The 15,764-nt window shown below is 51.5% G+C and overlaps 3 protein-coding genes across 3 annotated transcripts; 1 reads left to right on the forward strand and 2 right to left on the reverse strand.

Annotated features, from left to right (window-relative positions):
• Positions 1-4: 4 nt before the first annotated feature.
• Positions 5-337, forward strand: TrAtP1_005446 (uncharacterized protein; the record flags this gene model as incomplete). Its single annotated transcript, XM_066112705.1, has 1 exon — positions 5-337. The coding sequence occupies one exon, from the start codon at positions 5-7 to the stop codon at positions 335-337; it is 333 nt and encodes a 110-aa protein (XP_065968790.1).
• Positions 338-5,922: 5,585 nt separating this feature from the next.
• TrAtP1_005447 (uncharacterized protein) lies at positions 5,923-7,023 on the reverse strand. Its single transcript, XM_066112706.1, has 2 exons — positions 6,667-7,023; positions 5,923-6,615 (listed from the first exon to the last, which is right to left on the reverse strand). Exon 1 carries the CDS (start codon positions 7,020-7,022, stop codon positions 6,702-6,704), a length of 321 nt encoding a protein of 106 aa, XP_065968791.1. The 5' UTR covers position 7,023; the 3' UTR covers positions 5,923-6,615; positions 6,667-6,701.
• A 5,321-nt stretch (positions 7,024-12,344) lies between these two features.
• TrAtP1_005448 (uncharacterized protein) lies at positions 12,345-15,087 on the reverse strand (the record flags this gene model as incomplete). The annotated part of the gene is made up of 2 exons (XM_066112707.1): positions 12,345-12,451; positions 15,033-15,087. 2 exons carry the CDS (start codon positions 15,085-15,087, stop codon positions 12,345-12,347), a joined length of 162 nt encoding a protein of 53 aa, XP_065968792.1.
• Positions 15,088-15,764: the final 677 nt, after the last annotated feature.

The following is a 15,764-nucleotide window of genomic DNA, read 5'->3' on the forward strand; positions in this document are numbered from 1 at the left end:
CCATATGGCCGTTTCAACAAGCTGCCAAGCCAAAGTCGATAACAGCTGGGTGACAGCGAGCTTACTGTGCCCATTCACCTCCTGCACCGCATATTGCCATCACTCCGAATTCCGTGCTGGTCTGGGTTTCCACAAGAATTGCAACGTCGAATCAGTTCTGCTCAGCCCAGCAGAGGATCATTTAACACCGGGTAGGGTAGCAGCAATGGCCGAATCGAGAGGCCATCTGCCGTTTAGACGCCCTGCCTTGCTTACGAACCCAGAGCAAACCTCCAGCTCTGCGAAAAAAATGCTCCTGACAGCTGACGCTAGTCTTAGCCCAGCGCGCGCTGGATAGTCTTCTTTTTCGACCGGGCGCCGCTCCCTTTGTCGATCCAATTAACGTGGAATTCGCCCTTTGTGCTGTACAGTACTGTCCTACTAGTCGTAGTAGTGCTTTGCTTTGCTCCGTCCTAGACGTCTCCACGGCCGCCGGTGTCGCGAAGTGGGGGAACTTTTCCGAGGAGCACAAGTCGTTCCCAGGAAATCGGGTACACCTAGATCAACACGTTCAGCATCACCTCAAACCCCCCCCTTTGCCCCAAGTAAACAAGAATGTGTTTCAGCCCGGTTCTCCAATGAAATGAGTGCGAAGAAAGACCGCATGCAGTGGTACTTCCTCTCTAGCATTGCAACCTTCAAATCCAGACATCAAAGACCGCCATTCGCCTAACGCAGCCCTCTTTTGCCTCAAAGTTCAGCTGCCACGCCCCCTTGGCCGAATACGACAAGGTCCAGTCGTTTGCTCGCTAGGGCGTCCCTCATCTCACGCTCTGGTCCATCTCATCCCAGGGCCTAGAGCAGCCACCGTGATTAAAGAAATGACGGTGGCTTGAGAGCAAAAGGGCAGCCACAGCACTGTGAGCTGGCGTGCTAGCGCGTTGGATTACCACCACATTTGCTGCGCCATGCAGCAAAGCTGAAGGGGGAGGGTGTTGGAACCCCATTTGCGGCTGTCTTAAGAATGCCCCACCGCAAACCATAGCGCCTATGCGATGAATCGTTTATCGCAATTTGTCAATTGTCAATTTCAAGCAAAAGGGCATGATTGGATAAAAATACGACACGTCTTGTGTTGTGAGCCATCCAGACGTGCAGCAGGCGGGCGTGCCGATTGGTAGCAAAGGGCCAGACAGTGAAGCTACCGCTTTGCTGTTTGCTTCATCGACCGATCCATTGATTGCGAAGCAAGTTCAAGTATTGAAATTGCAGCTGAGGTTGAAATCCCAGTAATGCCCAGAACTAATACTTGGTACTAGCAGTAGATGGTGAGCTTACTGGTTCCGCTGCTCGCCCCAAAGGGCTGATGCAGTAACGAAATTAGATCGCCGTTGCTTTCTAGTGTTCAATCCCGTCCCCTGGTGTGAATGGGGGACGTGCCAGTGCGGCTGACTTCGTCTTTAGCCCGTAGAGCGACTGATACCATGCTAGCCAGGTTTCATTCGTAAGGGGGGGGGGGGGGGGTTTGGTATCTTCGATCCTTTGGGCTTGGAGGCCGAGAAGGGCCCTTGTCGGCCTAGTTCTACTCAAGCTAGCAGTTCTTCCGGTGATAGTCTAGCGGTCAGTGGTGGTAGGCAGTACGTATTCCGTGTTTCTTCCTCCTCATCGAAGATGCTTTGTTATCAGCCAAGTATGTACCGTCCATGCTGCGGTGAGAGGGAGTGAAGCACTGTAGCGAAGCACTGTAGTGCAACAATCGTTTGATGGTCTCCCTTTGATCAAGGTTTGATATATCATCGCTGACCCTTTGTTTCGCTATCTCGACAACACTCAGCCCTGTCTCTTGTACAAACACACTTGGCAACTTCCAGACTTCATTTGAAACTTGTGAAAAGAGAGCAAGAACAAGTTCAAACATATACACTGTTCCTTCTTGTCGAAATGGGGGTCAAAGGGGGTGTATCAAACAGGGTGCCACTGCTGAGGCATTTGAAATTCCAACTTTTGCTGCCTGATATCACCTGAGCTTCATCCCACAGAGCACATCATGCTTTCCCGGCCGTGTCACCAGTGTGATGGAAGCAATGTTCATCACTTGATCTTTTTGTCGAGTGTAATTGAGGAGAGGACCGTTGCTTTGAAATTCCATCGTATTAGGATAATGCTCTTCTTTGGTTTTCAATATCAGTTGGAATATGCATAGACGGGACCAGACGGTAGCTAGCCGATGTTCGGCTTGGACACATGTCTCTCGAGTGTGGGAGATATGATGGAACAATGACTACCATAGTAGGTGGCGAAAAATACCACGTATAATGTGTATGATCTTCAGATTGCATTTCGGTACCCATATGAATCCGGTCGGCAAGATATCCATCTGACGTAGAGCTTTCATATCATCAAACAACTTGGCAGTACTCGTCCTACTTTGAACGATCTCGTTGGAGCGCCACCTCGTTTGGATCGACGCTAACTCCTACTTAACGCCGGCTGCCAGCTCAGCAAGGGAAGACGAAGGCGAGGACGTCTAGCCGCCTAGCCTACTACATATCAAATGAGAAGAAAAAAGCATTGTGTCCTTCGGATGCAGTATCTCATCCCCCAGTGGTGATTGGATAGCTGCTCATGTGGCTGTACGGGATAGAGTGGCTGCAATCAATCCCCATCAACCAATTGGTGCCTCAGATGGTCGCCGAAGGGGTGCGTGCTGCAGCATAGGTAGGTCAGACCATGCAAGACGGATGCAGGATTTCACGCAACTTCTTTTTATATTGCATTCTCATTCTCTTGCTTTTGTTCCCTGTATCGCCCTGCGGCTCGGCCGTGGTTGGTGACTATCGGATGAGCTCATGATAGAATGTCCTTCAACTCCCTGTCTAGTTATCAGGTGATGGATTTGGTTTTCCCCAGAAAAGTCGAACAGTTAGGCGAAGGCCGGTGGAGTGTGCGGCTGGATCAGTGACAAGGTACCTTTGCCAGATTGGTCGGTACGTGCATGCCAGAAACGCGCAACCTGGGTCAAGTGCGATTTGATTGCCGCCAAGAGCCAAAGTGAAAAACTGTCCAGGTGCCTATTAACTTGTCAGCTGAATATTGCCGCGACATGCCTTTGCCCATGACTCCGCGACTATCCTCGGGCGCGAAGTGCTATATCCCATGCCGTGTTGTACAGTGCTGCCGTGAGGTTTCCATTGGCTGTGGTATCGTCTACGCGGCCCCGAATTGGCCAGCGTCGTACAACGCTTGGATCAGACATTCATCATTATCAACATTACCCTGCCCATCAGTGGATCTACCACGTGAGGCCACGCCCTTGGTTGCATCGCAGGTTCGAAGGAAGCACAAAGCTCAGCCATCACACGTGGACCCTCAAGAGGGGCTTCAATTCGAGCTGCGTGCGACGAAAGCCGCCTTGCATGGGAGGGGGACGTCGCAGTTCGAGAATCCTCCCCCAACGGCTGAAAAAACTTGATATTGCGGTGAAGGTCGACGAATCTGGACTTCTTTGGGCCAATCTCTGATCAAGGAACTGCATGCATGCATCCAGATTCACCTCGGCATTTGGCCGGTCGTTTCTCCAGGCGTTTGCTCCAAATAGCAGCTGTCAAAATCCGAGCTAGCCTGTTGTTTGGGGCACAGTGTACATGTAGCCAAGAGTACAAATTCGTAGTAGCATTGGCGAGAATCTGCAAGTAGTCGGCGACCACGGTCACCCTGCTGAAATGCTGCACTCCAACTGCGGTTATACAAGATGCCTTTGTGGTTTGCATTCTCTTAGTAGCCACATTGCTTGCTGCTGGATTGCACTTTTGATTCTTGCTGGGGGGCGCGGCTTTGCAGGTCTGCGGGACGTCAGGCATTAGTGCTAGCATGGTAGAGTGTAAGTATGTAATCGCAAAAGTCATATGCTTTGGTGTCTGAAGCCTGCCGGGATGCAATCCCCTCCTCTTTGTTTCTGTCATTCACTAGGACAAACTCAGAGAAGCATGGACGTTAGCTGGAGCATCGTTCTGACGCCGGCGGACAGGCCATGATTTTGGCCCTCGGCACCTTGACCAACGAAACAGCGCGGCCGTGCCAATTCGGGGCATAGATGGCCTGAGGGGCGATTTTAGTCTCTACCGAAGACTCGGGTCGATTTGATCTGTTTAACGCCTCCCAAGGCTGAAGGCCACTCCAGCCAGGCAGGCAGAAGCGATGATGGCTACAAAATCAAAAGCAGTGCACAGTTATAGCTCTCGCACAATTTTGCGGCTGCGGCTGAGACCTGGGCAACAAGAGACATGAGTCAACGGCTGAAGAGTATGCGTGATGGCTACCTAGTGGGTTCATTATTGCGTTGCCGCCGAGCTCTCGACTGTGCGCTGTAGCTTGACGTGGTCATGAGTATTGGAATGCAGCGGTACAAGTACGAAGTAGGGATATCTATAGATGTCTTGACTCATGAGAGACAGAGAGGGAAATGGAGCCAGAGAGAGATGGCGAAGCGCGAGAGGAGCAGGGAGAGGAAGAGAGAGAGAGAGAGAGAGAGATGAAGATACCTGTCGATATACCTGAGCCTATCATGGCACAGTCCCTCTCTCTGGACACCACTTCTGCATGTATGTCTCAGGTTGGCATACGAAAAGCGATGCGGCGTACCTTGGCACACATTGCTGGGGTCACGGTGTCGAGCCTTTGAGATTCCGAACATGGATGCGATGCTACGTGCACTTCGTATTCCCGATGCCTCTGCGACGATGCCGTTGCTGCCTATTGCAATGCCTTTCCCGCGGTGTGAGTGCAGCTTGCTACTGTAGGAGACGTATCGAGATGCTTTGTCAGTCCTGCCATGGCATCGACTCAACCACACTGGGCAGGATAGACGGCATGGGGTAGGAACGGAGCAGTTAACCCATAGTGGCGCGTACCGTCCGCCTTGCACCCTGTTCGAGCGCATGAATCAAAGCTTATAGATGATGCCAAGTTGCAGGGTGGTTGGCCGTGGTGGTGGTGGCGCTGGGCGTTGAGCGTCGGCGGAAGCGGGTTTAACCATTTATCCGAAAGCGGCAAGGGGACTAGCACAAGAGGGCTGTCAATTGATATCATATCGAAAGGTTTGACAAGCGACCAGAGTGGAGAGCCCTGCAATCCTACCACCTCAAGCACAAGCAATGCTACGGGGTTGGAAGCCGCAGTTCCAGGCCCTCCGCGGGCATCACAACGTCGTCTTTGCTTTATGCGACGCGGCCGGCAAGAAATTGCGGTGCGTGGAAATGGAAGCTGCACAGACGCGAACTGGGTTGGATCTGCGCATCGACTGATTGCGGAGACCAGAGGCGCTCACTTGCTGATGCTAGTCCCCAGGCCCTGACTCGTCCCGCGTACGGTGAGAAGCATTGATCGCTTGTTATCTTACAGTATACCGGACTATTGCTACACGCAGAGACATGCGTCGGGCGGCAAGCAGCGAGGCCGGGGGAGTGACGCCTGGTGTGTGCGGTGTGCATGATGTGTGGTCTCGAGCATCTTCTTCACAAAGGCGGCAGCAGGTCATGCACCGCGCGTTGGCTGCGAGAGGCGACGCGCCCGTATTACATCTTTATGAGAAGGCGTCGGCCGTGCATACGGTACAGTACAGACATCGATTGTGTATCTGTAGGTGTACAAGACGGCCGCAATATGTGATTGAACAGAACAGCCTGCGTCCAAGTCCAGAACGGTGCCTGCATCTGCACACACCTGCGCCCTTGGCAACCTATCGGAGCCCAGCAACGACCAGAGGCGAATCAGCTGATGGCCGCTGTCATTCTGGCAACTCTGATTGCGTCTCGCTGCATGACGCTCTGTTCGAGTCGCCATATCTGCGCAAGACGGTGACTGGCCAGCGTCCCCAGCACAAGTACGTAATGCGTCCAGGCAGGCAATATTTGGCCAGTCTGGTGGGTGATCCGGGCATTACTCGTACAGTAACTGCCTGCACTCCCCTCTCAGCAATCTGGCGAATGTGACTGGTCAGTGGACGGCCGAAATGCTTGTTTATCAGCAACGGACCGGGTATAAAACGACAACATATACTGTACTGTATATATGAGAGACACATGCGGTAACTGCCATGCTAGCGGTAGGGTGCCTTGGTGCTGGGATCAATCCATTCAATAGCATCAATCTTGTGCCCCTCCCCTGGCGCGCTGCATCAGAGCTTGAGGGGAAAAGCTGTCGCATGCTGCGGCAGAGAGATTGCTGGGGCCCCTGGGCTGCGCCTAGAACCCGTTGACAGAGCCGATGGCAGCCCGCAGTCAGACGGCCAAGCACTAAGGCGGTTCACGGCTGCACTTGTTCCAGGAGCAGTGCTTTGCCTCCTGGCACTAGCAGCGCTTGCACGTTGTGCTGGAAACTAGCGGACGATCCAGGGCCAGAGGACCAGTGGCAGGATAGCCACATCTCTATATCTGATGCTCTCTACTGTACACACAGAGAGACATTGCCATTGGACCTGTGGATGGCTTTGCAATAGTTTCAAAACATACATGTAAAGGAGCACCTCGCAATGGCAAATGCGCCCGCAGTTGGCAGCTTACGAGATACGCGGCCAACTCTTCTCTCTTCTTCCATCTCGCGCTCTCTCTCTCTTCTCTTGCATATCCCATGGCCCGGCTATCGAACGATTAGTCGCTGTTACACAGGCGGCTGGGTGGAGCGTCGCACACGCTGGAACGAACGCCCTTTCTGCGGAGAATATCTTAGCAGCGCAACCTGGACTTTGGTGCTCCGTCCTTTTTTTCATCAGCGTGGGCCGCTCGCTCGCGTGCGACATTCGCTAGCGCCACACTGGAACCATGACGCTGGGCTCCAGCTCTTGGGTCTTGGGTCTTGGGTCTTGGGTCTTGGGCCTTTTCTTTGGGACCAGGCGTCGATGCTGGTTCGGCGCCGAGCCGTCGTCTGTCCTTCAGCCGTCGATGCTTCCTTTTCGCCTCTCCGCCTTGCCTACTTTCGCCTCTCCATCGCGACATGGACATGAGACGACACCGCGGCCAGGCCACAAGGACGACACCGCGCCGCATTGGGAACCAGAGTTTTCTCGTCCATTCCCCCGAAAGAGCGCAAGTGGATGTGGAGGGGGGTTGGGGCTTTTGGGCTTTTTTTGCCCGTTTGCGGTGGTCTCGCCCGTGCCATCTGTACCAGTACCGTGCGCTTTTCTTTCTCGTCGTTCCCCTCTTCTCCTCTCCTCTCCTCACCTCTCCTCTCCGCCTCTCTCCTCTCTCTGCTCTCTCGTTCTTCCTGCTCGTTGTGTACGGCAGGTACATGCTCCTCCACGGCTCGTACATGCGCGGCCGCCTGCTGTCAAGACCAAATTCGCCGTTATTGGCACTACCTCCGGCGGCGTAACATTGGATCGAAGCGGCCATGGCCTCTGCGACTAGGTTTCCCTTGAACCCACCCCCCCACGAAAGCCAAGCCGCAAGGACGGGCTCCACCAGTGACATGCCCTCGCTATTGGGTCGAGCTGATCGGCCGCTGATTGGCCATTATTTATCGCAAGAAAAAAAGGCGCAGATCTTCTAGTATCGGGTGGGTAATAAAACACGCAGGTGTACAGTGCGGGGCACGGAGTACCGGCGCGCTGTTGCAGGGGGGGCACAATCCATTTCATTCCATGCTGGCATCCACCAGCCTTCAGCTGCGTCCCGCTTGGCTGGGATCGAGGTACCTGTACTTGGCCCAACGCAGCGTAGCACTATCTGGGCGCGAGGTGGTGGCCTCCACCGGGTTTGAACCTGGTTGTCGGGGCTGAAGGCCGACTAAGCACAAGCACCAGCAGAGCGAGTGACACTGCTAGTGGTGCGTGCTATGGGATGGGCATCAGCAATCAGCATCCGAATCCAATGCTCGAGGGCATTGGGTGGTTGCACAATGGATTTCGCTGAAGACAACCATTAGAATCGTCTCGTGCACGTATCTGTAGCAGCAATAAGCAGTCCGCACGCGGTCACGATGCTCACGACGGATTACCATTACATCACCGCCTCAGCTTTGCCACATCTGTCGTGTCTCGCCGATGCTGAGCCCAGCCGGGGGCGTGGTTTATTGCTTGCTTGGGAGGGGAAGAAACTCGCCTTTTTCTTCTTCCTTGCTGCAAGGACAGGGTTTCATTCAGTTTAATGTGCTCTTTTTTTTTCTTTCGCCTTTTGCCCTTTCGGTTTGACGGGGTGCTGTATCAGTTGCGCATGTACGAGTACTTTGCTCATGTATCCTATACGTATACGGAGTGCATGCTCTGCAAATCACCCGCCACACACACGCCCCCATTTTTTTCCAATACTGTATTTTATTCTTCTATTTTTTTCCTCCTCACAATTTCCTTCACCACTTACCGCGCTCCCATCCTCACCACCAACAAGAGCCCTGGAGTCTTTCCCCCGCCCAGCAATCAACGCGCGCGCTCTCGCTGTCTGGGGCGTGAAGCGGCCATCCGTGCAATTTGGCTGAGATTTAAGAATAGCCCAGCTCGTCGCCCGCGCCCAAACTGCCGGCACCAAAATCTGGCCAAACCAACCAGCTCGGCCTCGCGCTACGACGGAAATAATCCGATTGCCACACGCCCCCCCCCCTCACTCAGGCTCCTCGCTGCTGGGTCTAACTTTCGGATCGTACTCGATACGTACCTCGAGTGCTGCGTCGAACTGCAGTGTCTTTAGTAATAGGTAAGCATCGTCTCCAGACTGCTCTGGGTCTCGCCTTTTTTTTTTTTTCGCTCGCAAAATACGGAGCTGGCCCTGGCCCTGCTGCGGCTGCGTTTCTCTGGCCAAGCCAGTCCCACCCTCCGATACTTGCACAGGCACGCTCTTTGCTTTTCTTCCCCATCAGTCCCCGGCACAGATTTTCTCTTCCTGCTCTTCATTTCTTGGGCCCGTATAAAACTCTTTTCTCGCGCACCACTCTGCCCGCGCAAACCTCGTCGCCGTCATAAACTGATCCGTGAGCCTTTCTCCTCTAGCGAGTCACCACAATCTCGCCCCGCCACATTCTCTCTTTGGCAGAGTTCGCTTCTAGAACTACACAAGCGCCTCATTTCAGCCAGCAGCCTTCGCCGTCGCGCCCCGTGTCCGTCTATCAAACAGACGCTCAGCCAGAGGCCAGCAGCGTCCAGACAAACTCGCACCCCCTCGGCCTTGCCTCGAGTCAGTACGCTAGACTCTCTTGGAACTGGCCATCCCGGCCTGTTTTCTACCTGTCGGCACTATATTAGTCGGCGTCCCCAATTCTGTACGACCGGAAGGCCTAGCTTTAGCTTTAGCCCCCTTCCAGACTCTGGCCTTGATCGCGGGCCAAAGCAAGACATCCTAGCAAGATCAGACTCCTGGCCTTTGCAACTAGTGCGCATCACATCACGCACCCCAAAGAACCCCATCAACCGAGCATTTTTAAACAACTTTTGCTATACGCCGGTCCCCCAGCCCGCGCTACTATTGCCGCCGCCGGCGATATTACATATACTAGCCCTTCCACCAACTCGCGCCGCCGCGACACCAGTTTGCCCCGGAGCAGCCTTGGCTTGTCGTCTGGTCTCTTACTATTTCATCCTCCCCCCTGCACCAACCTTGGGAAAGAAATCACACCAAGCCCCGACGCGAGTGCTTGGAAACTACTAGACCTAGTTCTTGTCTGGACGCCGTCTCTTTTTTCCCTCTTGTCCCTCTTCTCACTACACGCCAACCTCGTGTGGAGTCGGTAGCACGTTCCTGGAACCAAAACGCAAAACAACTACATCGCGACTTGAGCCAAGAAAGACATCTCTCTTTTGACTGTCTTTCTTCCCCATACGTCGTCGCATACAGAAACTTGTCTTGGCAAGTTGTTACGCATCTTGGGCACCGCCTTTGTCGAACAACTCTCTGCAAGTTTTTATGGACCGCGGTGCAACTCAGTTTTCGCAGTCAGGTTTGCCTTCGCCCTACTCCAGCAGCTTCGGCGACCACCACTCTGAAGGCTCGTCGGCAGATCACGCGTCTGCTGCTCAGTACCCAGGGAAACAAGACTATCCTACCTCTGTAACTCCCACCTCGGAGTACAGCGTCTATCCTCCCTCTGCGCGATCAGGATCTTACTCGGAGCATATCCAGCGTTCATACCATCCATCCAGCAGCGCCAGCAGCGGAGGTATGGCGCAACAACAGAACAGTCCGTCTATGCCCCAGCACAACGGGCCAAGCCATCAAGCCCACCCCGTCAATTCTGACAACGATGTGCCTATAGATCCGTCTATTGCGGCTCCGAGTCCTACCTACCCTTACGGGCAGCACTCGCCGTATGCGCCTAATCCAGACATGTCTCATGGCTACTCCCATCCCAGCGGTGGCATGTACGCGCAGCCTCGCCCTGACTGGGCCGGCTACAGCCAGCATGGAGCTCCTCCTCTGACTCCTGGCCACCCCGTTTACGCTCAATCGCCCGCCTCGGCGCCGCAGCAGAGACCCAGCCAGGTACGTATAGGTGGCGATTATGGAATCCATTGAAATATGAAAAAGAAAAGGAGAGAAAAAAAAAGGAAGAACATACGAGTCAAAGAGTCAATGAAGGAAGAGAATGTGAAAGAAATTCTTGTCAGCCCTCATCGTTGAAGACGAGGTGGTGCGGCTGTGATCTTGGCGCGACGTCTAAGTGGAGTTGCGCGCGCGCGCGCGCGAGTTTGCAGACGCGAGAGCAAGAAAAACAAAGAAGAAGAAAAACCACAATTTGTCTGGAGACTCTAGCAAAAGAAGAAGAAAAGGAGTTGATTTGGATATATTATCAAACTGCGACGCGCATTGGCTAACGCAAACTTGATTCTCAACAGGTTTACTCTTTCGTGCCTATCCCCGGCGCACAGCAACACAAGCGCCCTCGAAGACGTTATGAGGAAATTGAACGCATGTACAAGTGTGGCTGGAATGGTTGCGAAAAGGCCTACGGCACTCTGAACCATCTCAATGCCCACGTCACCATGCAGTCTCATGGTCAGAAGCGAACTCCCGAAGGTACGTTGCGAATATCGCACCTCTGTCTCTTGACTCACCCCTTGCTTTGCGGCGTATTTTGCGCTTGGCAAAACTTTGTGTTTTCCCTGTATTATTTTTTACTTTCCTTGCTTTATCACTTTCAAAAACATGCAAGCTCGAATCTTGATGGCGATTTTGGGTTCAGTGTTCAAGGTTTGATCACGTGAACCAGCCTTGAGCCTCTACGAAAACGTCAACTTTGACTTCGAGATTAAGCCCCATTTACCGTTCGCGAAAAAAAACCCAGCCATGTGGAGGAGAAACAAAATCAAATCATCAAGTCGCTGACAGCCCGTTTATAGAGTTCAAGGAAATCCGCAAAGAATGGAAGCAGAGGAAGAAGGAGGAGGAGGCCCAGCGAAAGGCTGAAGAAGAGCGACAGAGGGCTGCAGCCGCGAGCGTCGCACAGAACGGCGGTGGCGATCCTCAAGGCCCCGACGGCGCGCCTTCATCTGGCTATCCCGGACGAGCTGTCCAGCTGCCTCCCATAGGATACCAGCCTACCCAGTACCCGGCGCCGCCTTCAGGCAACGTTGGACAGCAACCCATGCCCGAGTATGGCGCCGGCCACATGTATTCCAACTACCAGCCTCACTCCCCTTACGCCCAGCCCAGCCAGCAGAACATGTATAGCCAATGTAGGTCATCGACCCGAACATGAAACCGATGGAATATGCTTCCGTTACTAATCAACTTGTCAATTTTAGCAAACGGCGCACCCGCCCCTAGCCATTAGGTTTACACTCGTGGTGGCCCTGATTCGGACATATAGTAGTTTGCTGGTCGCAAATTCCCCTCTCCTTTTCCATGCGTTGGACATAATGGGTTTTTTCTTTGTGTTTTTTTGCGGCAAGAGAAGAGTCTACGGCGACCTCTCAAGGAATAATGTCTCAGTGGGATATATATCACCCGAGTTTCCCTTTTTTTGGGTGCTTCCCAGGGAGTTGGGTACCTTTGCTGACCAGCAATCTTAATAAGGAGGCACCCGTGTTTGATTCTACAACAGTTATGAGGTGGTTAACTCGTTTTTCTTTTTCATCGTTACGCTTGTTCGAATTCTTTTCTTTTATTGTCTGTTTTCAATATTTCCTTCGGCTTTTTCGCACTCAAAAGTGCATTGGTCTACGGTTACTGGGGGGGTTGCATTGGCAGAGGCACTCCGGGGATGGTCGGCTCTTTCATGGCGTGATGCAATTATCAGGGGCGGTTCGGCGCAGAGGATACGGAGTACTGAAACCACGGCGGGTGAAAGCACCATGGGGATTTTCCAGGTAGCTTTGGTCTGGGGGGAAAAGAAGCTGCTTCTGTATCGCCGCAAGGCGGGGAAAAAAGCGATACGACTTTTTGTCAAGTGAAGGGAACGCTCAGAGCGCTGGAAATGGGAGCGTAAAGACGAACTGACTTGGACTCTTGAAAGCCCTGTATAAAGGCCCCCGTGCGGACTTGTTTTTTGTCTTGTTTACTTGTAAAAGAGTTAAGCAGGACTGAAGCTAACCAAGGGGGGACGACGAAAGCTTTTGGAAAAAAAAGAGAAAAAAAAAGTGAAAGGAAAATGAAGGAGGAAAAAAAAAATACCAGGTTCGGAAAGAATGGAATTTGTGCTTTACGTGCGCTAAGATATTGCGGCGAGAAGAACGCTTTGTGTAACGTTTTTTTTTTTTTTTTTGCAACGAATTTCTTTTCTACTTTTTTTTTTTTTTACTTACTCGTTCCTCTTCTCATTTTTGTGCTTGAGAGAGACGAGAGGAGACTGTATACGATTAGTAGCAAAACCACCTTGACAGTCATTACGGGTTATAATAAGAGTGTTATGAGCTAAATGGAGATTTGAACGCTATGTGTACATGTATTGTGTGAAGAAGCTGCGATGTCGACGAACGCCCGCAACACCAACAAAGTTTGACCCATATAAGCAGAAGCAAGGCTACGAAGATGCAACGCCAGGACCCTACGCACGTTCTTAGCAAGGAGATCCTGCACATAGCTATAGTAAGCTTTAAATGTTGTCTCTCTTTTTTAGCTTCGCATGGGGATGAGAAACAGACTAGCCGTGTTGCCATGCTGTCGGGACAGACAAGAAAGAAGCGGCGCGCCAAGATCAACCCCCCCTAGATGAAGTGCCTTAGTGTCGAAGACTAAGAGATAAAATGAATAAATAAAAAAAGAAACCGAGGATACTAAGGGGATCCGTTCGGGGTGTGACGGGGGGGAACATGAACACGGTGCGATTTTTGTTTGTTACACAAGAGACATGGGGTTGGTGATGATGGTGGTGGTGGTGGTGTTTGTAACTTTTTAGCGCGGGGGGGAATGGATTCCCGTTGGAGACTTGGTCAAGTACGGGTACATTCCATGTTATTAATATATGCCTGTATATATATGTACGTGCTAGGTTATATTGAGATGGGATTATGTGCGCTAATGCTTTGTCTTGGATGATTTTTCCTTTTTTTTATTAATTTGATTGGCCTTTTTTTTATTCCTTCTCGACGAGAGGCGTACAAAAGTTTCTTAGTTTGAGACGTGGGGAACCCACATGGCATGGACATGAAGCTTAGGTAGTTTTTGGGTTAATCTGCTGGCTGTATATGGCATGGGCGAGGTGAGATTTACATAAAAAAAAAAGGAGCATGGGGGGAATAAAATGAGAGAAGAGAGGCAAAAATATGAGGGCTGATTTGGTTTAGTACGGAAAACGGTGGCCACGCGAGAGTGAGACACGACAATGAGTGACGATGGAGGTTTTTTTTTGTTTGTGTTACTGCGGGAGATGGTACTAAACTACTGCTGGAACTTGGAAATAGTAGCGCTAGAATGCTTATGTTGTGTGACAATAACATTTTTGAAATTTTGCAGCAGCTGCAACGAGGTTATAGGGTGAAGAAGAAAAAAAAAGGTGAGTTCAAGATGGGAATTGAACTGTTGTTGTTGCATTTATTCTAGAAAGGTTAAGATCCACGCGGGAATGGCTTGCGGGACGATGCGCAGCGATGGGCGATGCGAAAGCCGAAAAAGGCAATAATTAAAAACAAAAAACACCAACTGAATGGATTAGTTTGGATACTTTACAAGGGGGGGATCATGGAAGATTTAAACTAAAGAGGGCGTGTGCAGCTAAAAGAGCATTAAATAGTAAAAAACTTGTCGTACCAACCGTTTTTAACCTTTTTTATTTTTTTCTGGTTGTTTTTTTTTTTTTTTACTTTCTAAATCGTGCTATTCCTCTTTGTCTTGTTCTTTTTTTTTTTTTTTTTTTAGTTGCGTCTAAAGTGACCGGGGGATGGAAGGAGACCGGGCTTTTTGGAACTGGGCTGCAAATAGAGGGGACCCGGCACTTTTTTTTTTTGTTTGCTGAGATGGCACTAGTGGGACGACGGGAGAGCGGAATGCTACTCTATGGATTTAGTATTTTGAGAGGAGGAAAGTGTGTGCGAGATGGAGGGGGGTTGATTCAAGTATGATGGAAGCGATGTAGAAGGTTTGAAGAGATGGTTTGCTTTGTATGCATCGATGTGATGTGGCCTGTCTTTTTCTCTTGATACCTAATGGTGTTGATGTCACAAGCAAGCGTCCATTCAAGTAAACGACGGCGCGCAGCGGGAGCTAAAAAAGAAGAAACAAGCACTTAAAGTTCGCAGAAAAAGCCCTTTATTTTAAGCTGTTTTAGTTTTTTGTACTTGCGGATTTAGAAAGCCGCTCGTTTTGTTGGCTTTTGTCCGGCCTGCTTTTTTTTAGTGGGTGTGTGGTTTTGAAAAAAAAAAAGATGGTCTAAGGAGGAGACTAGGTACGGAGAAATAAAACATGCCATGGGATGCCATGCCGTGCCTTGTTAGCTTGTGATGTAGAATTGGCGGGGCGATGTGATGGAAAGAGAAAATAGGTGTATATATTAGGAGTAATAGCAGCAGCAGCAACAGGTGGTTTCCAGGTGCTGTGTGATCAATGGTCGATTATCAGGTGAGACTTCTTGGCGAGAGGCTTGTCTGGTGCTGAGAATAAGAGACGTGCCGTAAAGCAACGATATATATCAATCACCTGCATTGTCAACAACTGAGCTGTCGTTAACATAACCGCAATTGTCCCGAGTCATGTTCTCGCGTAAACACCACCATCTCGCAAGGCAAAAAAGACCAGGGCCACATCGACATCGACGATGCTAGTGGCAGCAGATACCACCAACCCACGCAAGCTCAGATCTGCCTTTGCCTAGGTAGCTGCCTAGTAACGCACACACCCTCCCCCCTATACCTGTACATCAACTCCTGTTAGCGGCCAGACGAGCCATTACCCACTCTGGACGTGGACGGGAGGCCAGATGTGACAGCGGCGACGGGACTGGAGGGGCCGTCCTCGGCAGGTTAAAGCGCGGTGGGAACAGCGACTCCAAGGAACGTCCGGCACCCATGCGACTTTTGTGCTTAGTAGCAGTTAGTCAGTGTGATGATGCTGTAGATGCTAGTATTAGTCTGCCGTCTCTCGCCCTTTTTTGGTGAAGCATCCTGACATTGTCGATTCGTGCCTTTTGTGCACCCCTTGCTTAGCGCCTTGCACTGTGTGCCATGGTCATGATCGGGGGGGGGAACAAGGGGACCAGGCAAGAGGACGATGATGTGAGTTGCAGCTTGATCTTAGTGCGATCCCGGGGATCTGGGTCGGGTGGAAGAGGCGCTGATGCTGTTGTATCCGTGGGCTGATGCCGTGTTGCATAAGGTAGCTGTTGGTTCCGTATGTAGCATCGTGCTTGGTGTTTGCGTGCGACGGGCCAAC

This window comes from Trichoderma atroviride, chromosome 3, assembly GCF_020647795.1.
Source record: "Trichoderma atroviride chromosome 3, complete sequence".
NCBI lineage: Eukaryota > Fungi > Ascomycota > Sordariomycetes > Hypocreales > Hypocreaceae > Trichoderma > Trichoderma atroviride.